At 37.5% G+C, this 21,397-nt stretch overlaps 1 protein-coding gene across 1 annotated transcript in view; it reads left to right on the top strand.

Annotated features, from left to right (window-relative positions):
• Positions 1 to 21,397, top strand: part of SLC4A7 (solute carrier family 4 member 7) — a 1,497,737-nt gene that overhangs the window by 211,291 nt on the left and 1,265,049 nt on the right. The window contains exon 2 of the mRNA XM_044064760.1: positions 1,920 to 2,001. Within this exon, the coding sequence (XP_043920695.1) occupies positions 1,920 to 2,001 (82 nt within the window). The remainder of the gene's footprint in view (positions 1 to 1,919; positions 2,002 to 21,397) is intronic.

The following is a 21,397-nucleotide window of genomic DNA, read 5'->3' on the forward strand; positions in this document are numbered from 1 at the left end:
CCCTTCAAGGTCAAGTTACAAGAGGAAATACTAGGACTTCTTAGCTGATGGAAAAGTCATAGGTTTCCGAGATGACCCCAAGTTCAGGGTGATCCTTGAAATGATAAGGCAGAGGGCAGAATGGCTGGTAGACCCCACATCATTTTCACAGAATACTCTGTAAAGCTGCTTTTTGCTCCTTCCTACTTTCCTGTTGGCTGCCCCCCCCCCCCCCCCCCCGACAAGATAGTGCGTTTTTTTTAATAATGACTGCATGGGAGAAAGCCGATCTGTCCTGAAGAGGTCAGATAATACCCTCCAGCCACGCAAGGATTGGATGTACTGAGTGGAGACTCCCAGACAGGACTCTTTGGTTGCTGTGTCTGCTCTTAAAAGGGCTTCTACTCTCCATCCCTTGAGAAGGAATTCAAGGCAATGGAATATTTGGGAATCATGTTTATGCATCCTCAGTATTTATACTAAGGGGGATAAACTCTTTTGTGCTACTGGTCTGCTTCCAGCAAGGTTTGGCTGATGAGATAAGCGAGTTGCTGGACAAGTTGCCAAATGGAGAAATAAAGATGAAGCTGCACTCACAGATGGCAGTAGTATCCTCTGTTTTTAACTACCATGTGCGTTGCACATAAATCATCTGATGGCACAGCTACAGCAGAAGGCACATGTTTCACTTCGATTCCTGGCTAATTCTCACCGGTTTTGCTGAGGATTCCTGTAGACTAAAAGTTAGAAACACTGAAGAACATGGAAAAGGAGGGAAAGATCCTTATAGGCGGTAACATTGTCTCCTCAGTACCCATTTTAAACAGTGCAGCAAGAATCCATGTCAAGTGAGGCTAACAGCAGCAAAGAAATCAATAGTATGAAAGGAACCAGTGAGGCTGCAGCTATCTCCAGAATGCATGCCTTCCCAAAGGAAAGAATATCCAGCAACAATAGTGAATCTACAGTCCTCTTTCAGTGGGATAGTAATCTAATTCCTGAGGCATTGCCCTGATGTCTCCCTCAGAGGCAGTCTGGGGGGCTGACTGTCCCTTCACTTGAAGGTGTTGCTGGTCATCATGCATGACCGGTAAGTTCAGACAGTACTATCCAGAAGCTATACAATTCCCTTTCACATCCCTTCCCTGCCCTACTCTTTCTCAGTGTCAAAATATCTCAGTCCTTCAAGGCATGTAGCAAGAGAAGTATTAAACTTCATTAACAAAGGAGCCATCCAAGAAGTCACACCATATGAAAGGATCCAGTTATTATTCCAGATGTCTTTTTATTTTTTTTGGAACCAAAAAGCTTCAGGCCCATTTTTGGAGTTAAGTAGGCTAAATGAGTTTATCCTTAATCTTTCCAGATGTTCACAGTGCCGTCCTTCCTTCCTTTGTCTGCAAGGAGGAGATTGAATGTGCTCTCTGGATCTGCAAGATGCATATCTCCACATCAAGATAGCCAGGGAGTTTGAGAGGTCGAAACCAGTCATTATGAGTTTCACACACTTATAGTTTTGCTCCTTTAGCTCCCAGGATGCAAGTCTATAGTTGCAATGAACCAGAGGCTTTAAAGAATGAAGGGTTTACCCTTATCTGGATGACTTACTGCTAGCCACACCAACACAAAGACAGAACAGTTGCAGCCAGCTTAAGTGTCTACTGAGTTTGTTTCAGTCCTTGGGAAGTACAGTGAGCACTGCAGAGTCCTAAGTGGTGCCTTCACAACCTCTTGCATAGGCATGTATAATGTAGCTAAAAGTAAACTTGTAACATGTATTGATGGCTGATTATCAGTGTGCTTTAGCCAGTAGAGTGTCTGTATTTTGTATCTACAGTGTTTAAACAAATGTTTCCTGTTTATACATTCTAAATAAAGCAATATAAAATGTAAAAATGTGTTCTATATGTGATATGAGTTTTTTTTTTTTTTTTTGTCAGGGCCATGATGAAGAGGCGGTTGTGGATCAAGGAAAGATCAGCTCTACCATCAACACAAACTTTGAGAAGGAGGAATTAGAAAGTAAGCATTTTTTTTGTATTCTTTTGGTAACCAGGTGGTTTGGCTGGCTACATGGACTGTTAGTCGCAATTTATTTACTGATGAACAGTAACTAATATAATGAATGCACGTGCACAGATAATTCAGAGGCAGGATGCATATGTATTTTGAAATATTTGTACCATATTTTATGAAGCACTGTTGAAGTTATTAATTTTGTTTAGCTAGCCAGTAAGTGCTGAGCTAAAGAAAACTGTGGTGACTTTATTCAGCTGTAAGGAAAACTGCAGCAACATTAAATCATCCCTGATTTAATTACAGTAATCTGCTGTTGAAATCTAATTACTACACTGTGTTCTTGGCAGCAGGTAATACTGGCAAGTGCTTCAGCAGTCCAGCTGTTTAATAAGGAGAACAACCTGCCCATGTCATCTCCCTGACCAGATATTCTGGTCTCCCCTTCTTACTATAAATGCTGCAGGTCTGAGCAGTGCAACTGACAGTGCTTTATATATTTCACCATTTTGGTTTACTGTTCTGAAGAAACCATCATATGCATTGTTAATAACTTTGGAAGAAAATTTCAAAACTTGATTAGCTTTAAAGAAATAAATTTCAAATTTGTCAATGTTAAAATAATTAACTTACTAGTATATTTGCCATATCATGAATTATATTTCTGATCAAAATTGAAGTGGCATTGGGTCTTCCAAAATGGATGCACATTGATCAGCAGCTTAATTTTAGCCTTCCCAGTATGAAAAAAGAAAGAGAGCAATAAAGAGCTGGTAACTCTGCCAGCTTGGGTAAAATAGAGTTGCTGGACACTACATTGTCTGGGTGGCAACAAAGAAGAAATTTAGAGAACCTAAAAGAAAAACTAGAAAATATGAGGAGGTAACACTGACCAGGAAGAATCCTGTAGCTGTTCAACAGAAACCAGTTAAAGCATCAACTTTGGTACAGTAGATGGCTCCCAGTAATTTAGAGGAAACAATAAAACAAATATACTTGGAGGTGATACAAATAAGTGAATCACTGAAGGAAAATATCAACTCAAATAACAAAGGACTGGAAAAATTGAAGAAGGTCAGATGAACTGATAAAACTGCAAAAATCAGAGGCTGAAATAAAGAACATTTTGGTTAAGTATGAGTCTTCTCAGATATGTTTCAAAAAATTGCTGAATTAGAAGACAGAATGAACAGAGAGAGCCTGAGAATTTCTGCTGTACCTGAGAAACTTGAACAGAGTGTATTAATTTTATGAAAGCACAAATAAGCAACTGGAAAGGTATTCAATGACAGGATTTATTAATTGAAAGGGAACATAGTGTGTGTGCGTGTGTGTGTGCGTGTGTGTGTGTGTGTGTGTGTGTGTGTGTGTGTGTGTGTGTGTGTGTGTGCGTGTGTGCGTGTGTGCGTGTGTGTGTGTGTGTGTGTGTGTGTGTGTGTGTGTGTGTGTGTGTGTGTGTTTTCCAAACCTGATCATCAGAAAGCAGCCAAAACCTGTATGAGTAAAGATTCAATCATACCAGCAGAAAGAATTGATCCTGAGAAAACTGTGGAAAAGGGGGAAAGTACTAAAAATTGGAGACAGCAGAATGTTTGTAGAAAATTATTATTCACTGTACACCAGGCCACAAGAGGACCAGATTTATCTCAGTAATCAGGGAATGTCGAGAGGCAGGTATGAGATTCAAGCTACTCTATCCAGTTGTCTTCAGAATATTTTTTCCTGGAGGATCAAAGACTGTCTTTGATTCAGAACAGGCTAAGGAAGAAATACAAACGTGTATCCAACAAAAAGTGAGCCAACAAGCAGAATGGGACTGTGTGTTTCTTCTAAAAATAAAGCTCATAGAAAGCCTTTGCCAGTGAAACCTTTTCCAGCATTCCAAAGGAAAATGCTTGAGAGACCGAAAAAAAGCACAGGAGATATAGCTATAAGTATCAGGAGTATCTTAGACATGAACCAGAGTTAGGTGTAGGAATATGAAGATGAACAGGACCAGGGAAACGACCAGCAATACTGAAATTAGTGAATAAATGTGAGTTTATTAAGGCATCAATCACATTTGTGAAATATTGTTTTGCAAGAAGTGGCTGAAGAAGATTGGACTTTTGTTGACTCTATAAAACTTCTGGGTAGTCTGTAAAGCGTATACCCCACTTTTCACTTTTAGTGTCCTTCTAAACATTAATGACAGAGTAACTTTAAGAAAATTTTTGTTGTTAATATTATCTATATAAAACATTTCTTGATATAAACTCTGTTATGTAGTAAAGCCGTTTTGTGTAGTATTTAGTCATTTTAAATATGGATGGAGGGTCTTTTCAGTGATTCAAAGATAAGTACTAGGCTAGCTGCCTTGCAGGCCCTTTTAAGCATAACTAGTTTCCATTTTCATGCTTAAAATAACCTATCCCATTTGTTTAAAGATTGGCCTTACCCATCCCATGGTCGATAATTATATACTACCCTAATGAGAATAACTGGGATCATACATAATTTGAGGGGACCCATGCATGGGATTAAGCATTTACGAACTGTATCTGTCCATTAGTAGTGTAGTGGGAAGTCTTGCAGTACATTTTCTGTTTTTCATCCATAGATTTAGTTGCACTTTGAAAATGTACAGAGATGAACTTTATTTTATGTGGATGGGGGAGTCTGTTCCACTGCAGCAGTATTCTCTGTGAAATATACCTGTTCCTCCAAACCATTCTTTTGATGCTGCAGAAGAGGTTTTAATACCTAGACAGAGTATTTTTGATGACATTTGACTTGCTGATGTATAGTAAATCTATCAGCAATGGGTCGGAGGATGTCTTGTATGCCAGGCTCCGGGTCATGTCTTAGTATGTAGGATAAAGAGTGTAGTGATAGGCTTTGAGTTGGTCCAAGTAGGATAGGTTGTATAGGCCTTGGTTCTTTTTAGTAAGGTGTCTCTGTTGGCATTCCAGTTGTTGCATGCGTCTGGACAGATACATGCGAAAGAGAATTTATATTCAATGATTGACCCAATGAAGGCTGAGTAAGGGGGACAATGACATCCCTGGATCTAAAAACATTTAGAAGCTGTACAATGTACAAGGACTTACAACAATAGACGCATGTTGGTCAAATATTAGATTACTGTCCACATAAGTTCCCAAATCCCTTACTGGGTCAACTGTTAGGGGTGTATTGTCAATGTAGTCATTTTCTGGGGTAGATGACTTCCCAAAGGAGACAGTAATGTATTTTTGGCATTAACTTTCAGTCCATGATTTTGGCACCAATTATTTGAGACAAAGCTTCCTGCAGGATGGCTAAGTCATTTGGGGATCCAGTGACTACTCATAGCTTGCAATAACTGCAAACTTAGTCAGCCAGATCCCTTTGCTATTGGCTTTTACTTTAGTAAAGTAGAAAACAGTCATGCACAACAAACAAGTAAATTTTAGTTGCAAGAAATATAGACGTTAAAATGTAATAATAAAAGAAGAAAGCCTGGGCAAAAGCAAATTTAAGTTAATATGCTGGGATCTTGGGCTGCTGGGGTGGGGATGGGGTGTAAAAGTACACTGATTATGTTAGATTGTATTATATTATATTATTATATATAGAATTGAGATGCTTTCTCTTATTTTTGCAAAGGTGAATGTCTGGATTAATGCCCTTTGCTTAATCTGTAAACAAGTGTATTTTGTAAGGAAGTAGGTTTGGAAAATAATCCAAAATGATGAAAGAAATGAGGAGTGCTAAGTTTCTTGCATATACAAGAATATTAGCTTGTGCTTTTTTTCACTAGCAAATGTTCAGTTGGAGTCGAGAAGCCTGCAGCTGAGCTGTACATTATGATTATGGTTTTCTGGGTGAAATTAAGATTCCTTCTTGCATCTGTAGAGTTGTTAGCTGTTTTTTCCCTATCATTGCTGGCAACATTTCCATGAAAACAAGCCATTTGTAGGTGCAAGCAATTGAGTTGATATCATTCTCTGCTTAAGGAAATGCAAAATTTAAAGGTACAAGAACAAGCGGCTAGATGAAAAATACAATGTGAAATGATTGGAAGTGAATAAGAGATAGCAGCTTCCTTAGCAGCCTTAATACTTCAGTACATTTAACAGAATATTGTATTATTTAGTTTTAAAGCCAGTGCGCTTTTTCTTAGGGAAATCAAGTGTTATCTGAAAACATATAAGCGTTTTTTCACATCTGGGAGGGCAGTGGATATAAGAAAAGAACAGACTGCAATCAGTGTACTTGGGAGCATAGGCTGTAACTTGTGCATGCACTTAGCATGGGTAACCATAATTTTAGGCTAGGTGATATATGTGGCTGCAGTTGTCAATTTGGACCAGTTCCTATTTGTGGGTTAAACTTAATTTTTTGAAGATGTACGTAGTTTTGTGTGTATGTTCTCAATTAATATGTTGTAGGAGTTTTCTGAAAAAGTATTTAGTTTTTGTTTGAGGGTTTTCATTAAAAAAGTCTCGTAAATGTGACAAGAAGCATCTGTATAGAATATCAACCTGCCGGACAGTGTGTGCATGTAACACAAAAGTTGGAAATACACATCTGAAAAAATTGTATATGACAGGTGGGAACAGTAACTTATCATAATGATTGTGCTGTCCACATTATTTCATAAAGCAAATGTCCTTACAGGTATAGACAAAAAGGAAAGAGTACTGAATTATATAAAGAAATGCAGAGTGCAAATAGGGCTGCAGGAGACACATTTAGGGAAAAATGAACATGTAAATTTGATAAAGAAAAGATTTTAGAATTGATAATCAGCAGAATATCAGGGACAAAGGAAAATGGGCATAAATTATACTGTTGCTATGGGAACCCCAATAGTAACAGAAGAGGAGAAAATATAGTAATGGTAGATTTGTAGTAGTAAGGTTCTACTGGCTAGGGAGAAGGATTTTGCTGGCATTTGTTTGTATTACCCCAAAAACTGTTATTAGGGGTTGAAGACAATGTTGGGAAAAATAATCAGCTTTCAGCATGGAATATTACTTCTAGTTGGGGACAGGAACTTGATTTGCAAAAGAGAAGATATATTTGGGGGACGTAGAAGGGAAACTATAACAAAAGAGGGTAGATTTCTGAAGAAAATTATGATAATATTTGATATGGAAGATGTGAAATCAGTAGCAGAAATTTTGAGAGAATTTACAAAGTATTCCTCAAGGTACAATAACTGCCAGGATTCGATAGAAATTATATTTCACAGGAACATGTGCATTTACCTGAAAGCTTCAACACAAATCCGGTAACTATTACAAATCTTGTATCAATAAAAACTAAGAGAAAAATGCGGGGTAATGAAGTAAAAATAAGACTCTGGTGCTTTCCCACCTACCTGTTAAAAAAGAGGAATTTAAAGAATGGGTAGTGGAAATTGAGAGTTATTAGGGAAGTTAGAAATTTCTTCAGAAATTGTATCTAGTGAATGAGATAAAATGACAATAGATTTTAAAAACAGGGTAGAAATAAAAGAGAGAGAGAAATGGGTAAGAAGTAATAGGAATTATTTGGAGGGGCTGACAAAGTTTAAAGTATTCTACAATAAGGGGAATCTCACAGAACAAAAAGAAGCCCAATTGCAGAGTTCTAAAAGGAAATTAAGGGAGTATCTGGGTAGTATGCATTAGTTTAGCTCAGCAGCTATTTTGATGATAACTCCAGAGCATAAATTCTTTTGGCACAATGATTTAGGCAACAGAAGGTAGAAAGGTTTATCACCAAACTTAAGGAGTCTATACAGTGAAATATTTATGGAAGACTTAATTATGTCAAGGTTAGAGGTAGATGAGGTTTAACAATTTGCAATTAAAATTCAAGGAGATGAGAGAACAATAGTGATGTATAATTGATCTGCAAGAAAGTCTTTAGGAACAGATGGTATTCCTGTGGAAGTTTGGAGGGAAGAAAGTGATAAAGATCTGGAAGTTATTTAACAGTATTTTTAAATTGAGGAGAAACACCAACATCATGGAAGAAAGCTTTGGTAGCTTTAATACCTAAAGATGATAAAGACCTGTCAGATCAGTGTTATGTATAGACTCATTTCAATTTTAAACCATGATTATAAGGTGTTTATCTGTATTAGCAAAAAGAATGGTAAATGTGTTGCCAAAATTAATAGATATTGATCAGTGTGGTTTTATGGTGGGGAGGGAAGCATTTGACAACATTAATTGAGCATTGATGATCCAGAGGGAAAGCAGAACGTAAGAAAATACTGTTGTTGGTGGTGGGTCTTCATGCAGAGAAAGCACTCAACAGAGTAAGCTGGGATTTTATGAGTAGGGCAATGAAAGCAGTTGCATTCCCTAATACAGTAATACGGTTAAGAGGCTATATAAAGGATTGGAGGCAAGAATTAAAGTGAAAGGCTTTCCTCCCTGATAAGCTGCATCTTATCAGAGGAAGTAGACAGGGATGATGTTTTTCTTTTTGTTATTTGCTTTATATTTAGAGCCATTAGCAAAGAAAATAAGGGATTCAGGAATTCAAGGATATAATTGATATGATGATCAAGAAAATTTGACTTTATTTGCAGATATTATTTTGTACCTACTAAGTCCAGAAAATGACAACTCCATTTTATGGAACATTTTGAGAAGTTGCAAGTTTTTTGTCGGGATATAAAATTTAATGAAGAATAAATCAAAGGCTGTAGCCGTATGTTATGCAACTACATGTGATGTGGTTGAGGAGTATCCATGTTCATGTGGACACTAACATGAATTGTTTAGGAGTTTGGATTAAAAAAGGCTTCTGTTATGGAAGCTAAGGATATGTGAAAGAGACTAAACAAAAGATAATACAAAAACTGAGAAACTGGAAGCTGCTGTTCATGGATAGTAAGATACAAACGGTAAAAATGTTTTCAGTCCCTTTAGGTTTATATACAGGTCAGGCATATTTTTATCAACCAGAAGAGAGGTTGTGAGCAGTAATAAAGAGGTGAAGGGAACAATGGGAGGACATATGTATGGTTCCCAAGTATGCAACAAAGTCCTGAAGGTTTAGAATGTTTGTTTGTAACTGTTTGCATGGATATTTTATACCCCAAGCTAACTTAAAAAAATTTTTCCTTAGTTTGATGGCAAATTTTGGAGGTGTGATGGGGAAGAAAGAGGTATCTGAGAATGGGTCTACCTGAAAACATCAAAAGCTCACAATATTGAAGACCAAATCGTCAGGGTGAAAGTGTGAAACCTCACTTCAGCAACCGACCAGATCATTGAATCCATTCCCACGGTAAGTAACCTGTTGGCCAACTAGGTGGACTATGCCCTTTTCCCAACTGTAGTGCGATCTCCGAGTTGGTATATTTAGTTAGGGAGGTGTGGGGGTGAGTAGGTTGGGGATGGTACAGTTTTGTTTTTGTTAGCTGTGGTATGAGTGGTTACTTACCCTGGGAATGAATTTGACGATCTGGTCATTTGCTGAATTGAGGTTTCGATGCTTTCGCCTCGACAATTTGGTCTTTGATATTGTGGGCTTTCGATGTAGACCCCTGAGAACATGTGTTTTGAGAGTATACTGAATTGGCAGATTTTTAAAATTCCCTACATAGTAGTTTTGTCTGCAATACTGGGTTGTGCAAATGGGTGCAACTAAGGAAATTATTCTTCTGAGCTGAGACTGAGGATCTGAAATACTTGGACATGTAAGGCCTTGTTAAATTCAGTTCTGGTGGCTGTCAAAAAAAGCAGTTACAAGAAAATGAAAATAAAAGCCTAAACCAACAGTTTATGAAGTATTGAATATTGTAACATGCAGAAAAGAACTGGAAGTAGGATCTTTAGAAAAGGGCAGAAGCTAATTACATACAAATGGAAATTGTGGGAACACTGCATGCAGAATAATGTTCAGGAGGAGGAGGAGTGAAGTTTAAAGGGAAGGCAGGAACTGAGGAATTTATGTAATGTAGGGCTGACGATAGCTGTAAAAAAAGAGCATTTGTGATGTGTAATATATGTAACTGGAAACACATTAATATGGTTTGTTTTCTTTTGTATTAAAGTAGGTTTGCCTATGTCTTAAGTGATCATTTAATAAAGGTGTTAAAAATGAAGTGGCATCAGCAAGAAGTTGTTGCAGATGTCACTTGTAAAGGAAGGCTCATCACAAAGGTATTTTATGGAGAAAATATATTCACCAGTTCATCTCACCAGTATGTTAAAGATTTGGGGGGAGTTGCATTTTTTGCTTATTTTGCTGCTGAATGGTTCTTAATGATGCAAGGCAAGTAGTTATCAGAATGGATAGTGAACTTTGTCAGACTACAGTAGCTGTAATTATTGCATGTTGGAAGGACTAAACATTATAAGGGATATTCTGTTATCTACAGACATAATCATAAATCTGGGAGTAGCTTGGTAAAACCAACTAAACCAATGATCTTCTGTCTCCCTAGTGTGGCCTTCCCTTCTCTGCTGACAAGAGTAAAAAAGCATTTTATATTGTTAGTTTTTTGACTGAAGTAGCCAAACCAGTGAAACCCCTAGACAGTGAAAGCTATTACATTAATTCAGAGCTGTACTGTCAGTTGCATAAATATGTTTAACCATAATTGCATTAACTTTCCACACCCTGACATGTCAGTAGTGCTTACAAAAGTGCTGTAAACTTGTTAATAATTCGTAATGAAATCATGATGCATTGGGGGTGGGTCATTCTGTCTTGCACTCCCATGCCTCGTACATAAATAATAAATATACAGAATCCACAATTACACAAATCTTGGGTAACATGGATCTCCACAAACTGCACTAGTTGTGTAAACACCCTTCATTCGGTTGTAACTGTCATTAGTTCACAGGTGCAGTCTTAGTCCTGCTGCACAACTAAAAATCGTCATTTTTGCAAGAATTGTACTCCCCTTTCACATCTTTTGTAGAGGGGGCTTAACCATCCACATCCTTCTTATTTTAAGTAGACTAACCGTATGGTTGCACTTTTTCGAGGCAGTATGCAATTCCATAAATCAGTGATCTGTCATCAGCAAGAAGTGCTATGACGTGTCAGTCCAACATCATCTTTTAACGATTCTCTGCTGTAAAACCGATTCTCTGCTGTCAAAACCTTTACCAACATCGAGGGAAAATACTGTACGCTTTGCTTGATCTTTCATAGAATTGATGCCACAGCTATGTGGTGTATGCAGAAACTTAATGTTGAACTCAAAATAAATATTAATATCGTACATGTATTGTATGCATACACTATGCCAGTACACAGTCAGTCGGCAAACAATATCACTTCTGTTACTGAAACTAGAAAATGAGTGCCAACATAGTTCTTGGGGAGGGGGGGCCAAGTCCAACTCTCTACACATGTAGGGAAGTAGATATTTTGATTTCAACACTTTAACATTTCAGTATTTTAATATTTCAACATTGTGCATTCATTACTTTAACTATTAGTACTTTGCTTTTCATTAAGTTAATAGAGATGCATATATATGCGACTCCACACACACACACACACACACACACACACACACACACACACACACACACACACACACACACATGTACATGAACACTCAAATGTGTGTGTTAATATCAACAGTCATCTACTTTTATTTAAATCTTTGTTTAGTGTGTTAATTATTTCTTGTAATTTCACCTGAATCAAGTGCAACCAGCTTATTGTATGTTTTTTATTTTTTTACATTTTTCCCCCTAACAGATTTGTTTGTTTTTCAATTGAATTGTACAGGTTATAGGTCACATTAAAGGTGGGAAAAGTTTTGAAGTGATTTTTTGTGATCTCATTTTTTTTATATTGCAATATATATATATATATATATATATATATATATATATATATATATACACACACACACACACACACACACACGTCTGTATATACACAGTACCCAATAACATCAAGCACTCAAGCAACAAAGCAGACTGCACTTTTGCCCACAAAGAAGCTTTTTCATCATTGAAAAAACCTCTTTGTGGGTGAAACCTCTGACTGCTTTCTTGGTATGCACCGTTTTGGTGCCAAAACCAGTAATTAAACCTTGTTTTTTGTCAGAATCTGTTTGTCTGAAGAAGTCCCACTATTAGTGGGACGAAAAGCGCTTCACAGTATTGGTTCAATGAAGCTTTTGGAGAAATCTTTTTTACTACTTGATTCATATGGATATTTTGTCGCACAGGACCTCTTTGTAGACATTTATTTAGCATCTAACATAACTGATTTTATCCTGGATTCTGTCTACAGCAGCCATTTGAGTGTGGAGAATTTACAAGTGTGGACTATACAAGAATTCCCTTGGCGTTCACAAGTACAGGGTAATTTTGTCTTCTGGTTTTTGTTTTCACTTGCTTGTGTTATGTGTTAGAGAAGGACAAGTGACAATGTCAGAAGAGGCATGTCTAATGGACATGGAATCTGAAATGGCATATCCAAGGGGCATGAAGTTAAAGGCAGCTTGGCTAGAATGACTTAAGGCACTTGCTTGGGGCTGGTGGAATGTACAGTAGTGAATCATCCCCTAAAATGTGCAAACTTCACAAAACAGGTCAGAAACTAATTTCAGGTATTAAAACTTGCACAGCACTATTTCTTTTCACATAATATGAAACTGGGCATACAAAACATTCTAAATGACATTTGCATAAACTGATATGTACAATATTGATAAAAATATTCAAATTACTATGAAAAATGTTTGAAATAAAGTCTGAATTGCATAAAATGAATAAAATAAAGGGGAATTACTGCATTTTCGCAAAGCATGTATTTTTCTTATTAAACAAAGATATCCAAGTTATCAGAAGTGTATAAAGTGTTTGCATGTTTGTGCAGTGTTACAGTAAAGCTATTTCGCAAAAGTACAGCCATTACAGGACATATTTCGCAGAATACTGCCATTACAGAGCATATTTTGCAAAGTACAGTATTTTGAAGAGTTTATTGTGCATTGGAATGGTGTTACAAGCACACAGAACTGTTTGTGAGAATTGGAGAGTGTTTGAGCAACAGTACGACATTTTCATACAGGCTGAATTTTCTGATAGATGACTGTACAAAGGCATTTATTCTACTTAATTTAGCTGATTCAGAAGCCATAGAAAGGAAATGCTCATTTGTGCATGCACCCACTGTTTATACAGGAGAGGGGACAAACCATCATATTGTTGTACAGGCTGAGTTAAGGGAGGACCCAGAGTGCTTAAAACGTAAATTTAGAGAAATGTGTAACCCCCAGACAAATGTTACAATGGAATTGCACTTATTTTATAGAAGGGATCAAAAGCCTGGTGAAACTTTTGCAACATATATAACTGACCTGTGGAATAAGGCTAAAACTTGCAGATTTGTGATTTAAGGGATGAGTTGATAAAGGACAGACTTCTGTGTGGTATAAAAGATGATGCCTTGAGAAAGATTTTGGTTTGTGACTGTGATTTAACTTTGAATAAGGCCATTGAGATTTGTCAGATGTACGAGCTCACAGAAAAGCACACAGATATGCTTAGAAATGAGAACAGCTCTAGAAGGCACAGTGACAGAGCTCACGTTGATAGTATGTAGCACGTGGTTAAAAGAAACAGGCCCAAGCACATGGCAGCAACTGTGACCCCTGCAACATTCACTGGTAAACCCCAGAACCTTCTAACAAATTCCAGAGCTCGCACAGTCTTAGTGAAGCATAAGAATGAGTCAGCATGCTCAAAGCATGGGCCCCGACCTAGTTTCATTGTGAGCTGTCATAATTGTGGTGGAAGTCATGAATCTAAAATGCAAAAATGTTTAGCTTTTGGCCAGCAATGCCACAAATGCAATAAATGGAATAATTTCAAAAGATTTTGTAAATCAAAAAGCCCACATTCATTATTAAAAGGGAACATTTTAAGAAACAAGTTGATCAATTAGAAAGCCATAACATAGGGTTGCAGCCTACTCTTCATGTTGATGGTGTGTCAGTGCTTCATGAAACAGTCAATGCAGTAGATTTAAGGGCAAAGAATTAAGTATTTTATAATTTTCAGATAAATGGCATACCCATAGAGCTCAAAGTTGACACCGGTTCCAAGTGCAGTGTTATGTCAGCAGAAACATTTGCTAGTGTGTAAATGTAAAAGGCTTGATTTGGCAAGGTGTACAAAGCTCGTTGCTTATGGAGTTGAAGAAATTCAAACCAAATGCTCAGTAGTGCTTTCATGTTACTCTGCTGGAAGAAGCTATGACTTGTTCCGTGTGGTCAAGAGGGATGTCCAGTCATTATTTGGGCTCAGAGATGGTTTGAAAATGGTGCTGCTTTCATTTAATAAGGAAGTCCACATTGTTAGCTTAAAAGACCAGTACTCTAATTTTGCCCAGTACATTTTTCTACCTATGCTGATCTTTTCAAAGACAAACTAGGCAAACTTTCAGTTGTGTACTCCATGAAGTTAGTCACAGGTCAGTCCAGTTATCAGGCCAGCATGTAAAGCTCCAGTAGCCATGCAGGGCAGAGTTGGATAAAATGGTGCAACAAGGTGTAATTTGTCCAGCTGAAACTCCAACTGAATGGGTGTCTTCCATGGTTGTAGCTCACAAGAAAAGCTCAGATGATATCAGAATATGTATTGATCCAAGAGATTAGAACAAAGCACTAAAAAGACCTCATCATCCAATGTGCACAGTTGAAGAAGTTGCAGCCTTGATGCCAAATGCCACTATTTTTTCTGTCCTAGATGCAAAGATTTCATTTTGGTAAATTCAGCTCGACAAAAAATCATCATTGCTCACTACGTTCAGTACTCCATTTAGCAGGTACAGATTTTTGCAAATGCAATTTGGGATAAATTTTGCAAGTGAAGTCTTTCAACATGGAATGGAGCAAGTTTTTTTCTATGTATCCTTGTGCTATTATAGTAGACATACTGGTAGGAGGTTGCAATGAAGCAGAGCATGACAGAAACCTCTGGAAAGTTTGAAAGGCACATCAAGTGAATCTTAAGTTCAATCCACAGAAATGAAATTTCAGGCTACAAGAAGTTACTTATGTTGGTCATTTATTTATGAGTACAGGCCTGTGACCAGACCCTTCAATCAGCCGTTCTTGAGATGCCAGCACCAGACACTGTTCAAGCCCTGCAATGTTTTCTTGGCATGGTCAACTCCCTAGGCAAGTTCATACCAGAGATGAGCCAACTTTCAGCACCACTCAGAGATCTGACACACAAAGATGTATTCTGGTCTTGGTCAGAGCAACAACAAAGAGCATTTGATGTCCTGAAACACAGAATTGCTAGTCCACCAACTCTCAGATACTGTAATGTTCACAAACCAGTTACACTTTCATGTAATGCTTCGAAATTTGGTCTTGGTGCAGTCATTCTACAAGATCATCAACCTGTTGCCTGTGCATGGAGAACTCTTACCCAAACTGAGAAAAAGAATGCCCACATAGAGAAAGCACTTTCGGCAATTGTTTGCATGTTCAAAGTTCCTTGATTATGTTTATGGTAGGTCTAGCCAGATTGAGACAGACCACCAACCTTTATTCACTGTCTTGAGAAAGTCTATGCATTCAGCTCCAGCCAAACTGCAACGTATGATGCTGAGATTGCAAAAGTATAATTTCAATCTTGTCTACAAGAAAGGCAAACATTTATTTATCTTGCTGATGCATTATCCAGATCGCCCAGAAACACCACACAACAGTATGAGAATGAAAGCCTTGATTTTGGAGTCATGGAAGTCAAAAATATTTCTTTCTACACTTCTTGATGAGCTGGGAGATCACACAGACACAGATCCAGTTTTACAGAGGCTCAACCACTTTATCAGTCATGGATGGCTGTCAATGCAATCTAGTCTACCTCAAGAAGTTCAACCTTATTTTCCATACAGAGATGAGATTTTGTCTGACAAAGGTATCATTTTGAAAGATCCAAAAGTAATTGTTCCAAAGTCCTTGCAACCAGAGTACATTACTGTCGCTTTCTTGTTAGGACACGAATAAATGAGTCTTCATGGGTTCTGTTCAAGCAGCTTTATTATATACAAACACATTACTAATGTTGACTGTTGACACTAACTTAAGTAACTTATTTACAGTTAATGACTAAGGTTATGCATGCTCACTCCCTAGCTGCTCCTTCAAAATGGCACTAAGGTTGTGCATGTGTGCTGGTTATATACATGCACTTACAGCCTCGCATGCTTCTTAAAGATACAAACACATAAACACATACACTTTACACTCTGATATACATCCTCCCTCTTTGAGAAATAGACCATACAGTTATGAGATTGTTTAGCATGCAGAAATCACAGGTAATCCATAGACATGCATTATACAATACTAAACATATAGATATGTACAATCAAGTCCATGTTGCTGCATATTTCACACTTGGTTTAGATATTCGTCCATATTGTGTGACATAAAATTGGGAATTAGATTTAGCAACTGGGACAGTTTCTGCAAATTGTTTGACCTGTGGAATGTTCGAATCACTTTCTGGAACAGAATCAGACTTTTAAACACATTCTGTTCTGTAATCTATGTCAGACTCATTCTTTGATTTAGAGTTTGCATCACAGATACAATATTGTGATTGCAATGATGATGATGGTTCTGGTACAGGAAGAAGATGTTTGAGATTCCTCCTATACTCCTTTCCTTCAGAATTTGCCAAGTAAGATTTCAGCTGGATACAAATGCCTGTAATCTGTCCTATTCGATCAAACCTTTTGTCTGAATTTGCACAGTCTCTCCTTCCCTCAATGGACAAAGTAGTCTGTTTGATCAGTCATAACTAGATTTCTGGATATTACACTTCTTAAACAATTGAGCCTTGATGGTTTTGGTGTTCTGCGACTTGGGTTGCAACAAACTTGAAGAAATAGGTAGCGTAGTTCTAGTTTGCCTGGAAAGTAGTCTTTGGGCTGGTGAGCCAAGAATATCATCAAGGTATATGTTTCTGAGATTAAGCAAATTCAAGAATATATCTGTATTATCATGCTTTGACCTTTCAAGTAATTGCTTTCCACTCTGTACTACTCTTTCAGCTAGACCATTGGACTGAGGATATTCAGGACTGATAGTGACATGTACAAAGTCCAATTCTTTGAAATTTTCTGAAACAACTGGCTAGTAAATTGAGTGCTATTGTCAGATAACAGTTTGTGTGGACTGCCTTGAACTGAGAAATGATGTTTCAACTTAGTAATAACGGCAGATGAGGTTAAGTTTGGTAGTAGATCAAGTTAGAACCAATTTGAATAAGAATCTATCAAAACTAAGTAGTATTGATTGTTCCATGCAAAGATAACAGTTGCTACAATAGACCAAGGCAGTTCAGTAATTGGACTTAGCTGAAGTGGTTCTCGTTGCAATTGCGACCTGGTAGTATTGCATACTGAACAAGTAGAAAGAACTCTATCAATGTCTTTCGAAAATGAAGGCCAAATACTAATTGTCATGCTCTTCCGTTAGTAGATGTAGTTCCTGGGTGACCACGATGTAAAATCTGGATGTATTCTTGTTGTAAGTAAGTAGGAACAACAATTTTGGGACCTATGAAAATAATACCATCTTCCATTAGCAATTCATCTCTGTAAGGAAAATACCTTTGGACTTCAGGTGATACACTAAATTGCTTTGACAGCCATCTGACATTAGTATAATGATTGAGCTTCTGTGAAATTGGATCAGTCTGAGTATGATCTCAACTCATCAAGTGTAGTGGTGGAAAAGTTACTCACTGACATCACATCAAAGTCAAAATTCTCTGCATCAAGCTATTCTGTTGTATTTCTAGATCATCTGGAAAAGATATCAGCCAGGTAAGCAATTTACCTTTAGTGGAGACCAATTTGAAGTAGTACTTTTGCAGTTTGAGTATCATTCTTTGTAATCTCGTTGGAGTGGAATGCATAGGTTTCTTTAGAATAGTAACTAAAGGTTGATGATCAGTTTCAATCTGAATAGCTTGACCAGGAGCATGCAAATACTATTGCCAATAGTTCTTTCTCAATTTGAGCATACTGCATCTCAGTTTCCATTAGTGTTCTAGATGCATAGGCTACTGGTCTGCCCTCTTTAAGTATAATTGCACCTAAACCAAATTTTGAAGCATCACAGGAAAGAATAACTGTTTTGTTCATATCATAGTATCTTAATGTAAGTGGGGTGGCAATTTTCTGCTTAAGGTCTTCAAATGCCTTTTGATGATGATCTACCCATGACTTTGCAACATTTTTGAATGTAAGCTCTCTTAGAAATGCTGTCAACTCGCTGAAGTCTGATATAAATTTGCCTAAATAATTGACCATGCCCAGAAAACGCTGCAAACTTTGTACATTATTTGGTACTGACATCACTAGAATAGCTGCTTTCTTGGTCAGGTCATGTCTCAAGCTTGTACTCATAAAAAAATTACCTACGTACGTAACTTCTGGAAGTCAGAATTTGCACTTCAGAGGATTAAGATTTAAGTTCACGTCACGTGCTCTGTCTAGAACTTTCTTTAGGTTTCTGTCATGCTGTGCTTCACCATTGCCTCCAAACAACTGATCGTCTACTATTATAAAAATTTGTACCAGTGCGCGCTGAAAGACTTCACTTGCAGAGTTTATTCCAAGTGTCATCCTTAGGAATCTCTCTCTGCCAAACTGAGTACCAAAAGTAGCTAGAAATAAGGATTTGCGATCCAGCATCACTTGCCAAAAAGAACTCTTTGCATCCAAAACAGAAAATACAGTGGCATTCGGTATTAGAGCTGCAACTTCAACTGTGCGCAATGGATGATGCAGTCTTTTTTAATGTTTTGTTCAGATCTCTTGGGTCAGTGCATATTGTGATTTAATTTGAGCCTGTTTTCGGGAGCAGCTACCATGGACAACACCCATTCCTTTGGTTCTGTGACTGGACAAATCACACCTTGCTGCACCATTTTATCCAACTGAGCTTTAACTTTATCTTGCATCGCTATTGGAACTCTTCTTGCTGGTCTGACTACTTGAGTGATGCCCGAGTCTAACTTCATATAATACACAACTGGAAGTTTGCCTAACTTGTCATTGAAAACATCAGCATACCCTGAGAAAATGGCTTCTAAAAAAACTGGAACCTGGTACTGCACTTACATTATGACCTTCTTTGGAAAAAGAAAGTAGATTCATTCTTAAACTATCTTTGAGACCCAATAAAGTTTGCACTGGTCTTCGGAATACGAAGAATAACAAGTTGTAACAGTTCTCAGCCAAATAACTTGAAAGTATCATTGAACCTTTGGTTTGAATTTCTCCACCTCCCATAAGCAACAAGTCTCACACTACTGGTCACATTGAGTTGTTTTTTAGTTCTCACTCTTGCAAATGTGTCTGTTGATATAGCATGACACTTTGAGTCAGTATCTACCTTGAGCTCTGTGGATTTTCCATTAATAGGGACAGTACAAAATACTTCATTTCTTGTTAATAAGTTTACTGCATTAATTCTTTCACCAAGCACTGATACACCATGTACATAGAAAGTGGACTGCTTCAGCTCTACTTGATCAACTTGCTTTTTTGTGCGACCTTTCTTTACAACTGTGTGAGGCTTACTTGATTTGAAAAACTTTTGGAAATGATTGCATTTTTTACACTTGTGACATTGTGGACCATATGTTAAGCACTTCTCTTAGACTCATGATTCTCACCAAAGTTGCAACAATTAACAATAAAGCTAGATTTAGGTTTTGCTGATTTATGCTCGTGTTGAACTGAGCTGGTGTTTGAGCTTACACCTTTCTTGGAACTTTCTGGAAAACCTCATGGATTTTTTGGAAATCCTATAACTGCTACATGATTAGGCCTGTTCTTGTTTGCCACGTGTTGCATACTATCTACATGCGCTCTGTAACCAACTGAAACCATGCTCTTGTCATTCGCAAGCATACTTGTGTGTTTTTCTGTCACTTCATGGATTTGACATATCTCTATAGCTTTGCTCCATGTTGAATCACTGTCACAAACTAAAATCTTTCTCACAGCAGCACTGGTAATACCACATACAAGTCTGTCCTTTATCAGCTCATTTTATAGATTACCAAGCCGAGACGCCTTAGATCTGTTTCTCAAGTCAGTTATATAACCTGCAAATGTTTCCCCTGGCTTCTGATTGTTTGTGTAAAAACAAATGCCTCTCTAATGTTATGTTCGTGTGTGGGGTTACACATCTCTCTGAACTTGCGTTTCAAACACTCTGTGTTTTCTCTTGATTCAGCTTGTACAACAATATGGCAGTCTGCACCTTCTCCTTTATATAATGCTGGTGCATACATAAATAAACTCTCTCTTTCTATGAGCTCTGACCCAGCTAGGTTTAGCAAAATGAATGCCCTTTTGCATGAATCTCTATTTGCACAAGCTGCTTGTATGAAAATATCGTACTAATGCTCAAATATTCTCCAGTTCTCTGCAATATTCTGATGAAATACAAGTGGTAGGGGTTTTCAAAATCCATCTGCCATATTGGCACATGCCAGAGAAGGGGTTTGCAAATGAGCGTAAATATACACACATGCACATATGCCAGAATTAATGCCAATAATTGTTAAATGCCTTGGTACTCTGAACTTTTACCTTTCGTTGGACTATCGGAATTATGCGAATAAACAAACTCGTAGTACTTTTGAATAACTGGACTTAGTAAATTAAACTTCTCTGGCTTTTCGATACTTTACTGGACTTTGAGAAATAACTTCTCGGGCTTTTTGATGCTTTCGGAATTTTATCAGTAAAGGCAAAAATGCTTGTCATTTATCATCACTTGCTGTGCTTTTGGAATTTTATCATTGAAGGCAGGAATGCTGCAGTCATTCACCATCACTTATTAAAGTCATCACTTTAAGAAATATTCGAGAACTTTACGATGAGACTGAATAATTCACGAGCACTGTACTCTTGTAATGTCATCTTTTGTAAGAAATCACCTCTTATCAATGTAAGAAACATGTCGGGTAACTGCACAATGTGAATAAATCAGTCATCTGTTGCCTTAGACTCAATAACTTTTCAAATTACTTGCACTTTGCGAATAACTGCATACAGCACACTGAAATGTCCCCAAAATGGCGGTAGCTTACTAGGCAACTCTTAAGTACTCTGTAATGGCGGTACTTTGTGAATAGACACACCCAGCACAAGAAACTTTTTTGAAATAGCTGTACTTTGACCGGATTACTCAAAGTAGTTGCACTTTGCACACAACAAACTCTTTGAAATGCATGCACGCTGTAAGTGTAAGCACTTTTACACACACGAAGATACTTTGAATAATTTTAATTATGCCCTTGATACAATACAAAGTCATAGTTATGCCCAAATATAACCCTTTCATAGATCATAGATTAGTACTAGGCTAACTGCCGTTGTGAGCCATTTTAAGCCTAGCCAATTA

The sequence above is a fragment of the Protopterus annectens genome, chromosome 3.part0, assembly GCF_019279795.1.
Source record: "Protopterus annectens isolate FY-2018-M chromosome 3.part0, PAN1.0, whole genome shotgun sequence".
NCBI classification, from domain to species: domain Eukaryota; kingdom Metazoa; phylum Chordata; order Ceratodontiformes; family Protopteridae; genus Protopterus; species Protopterus annectens.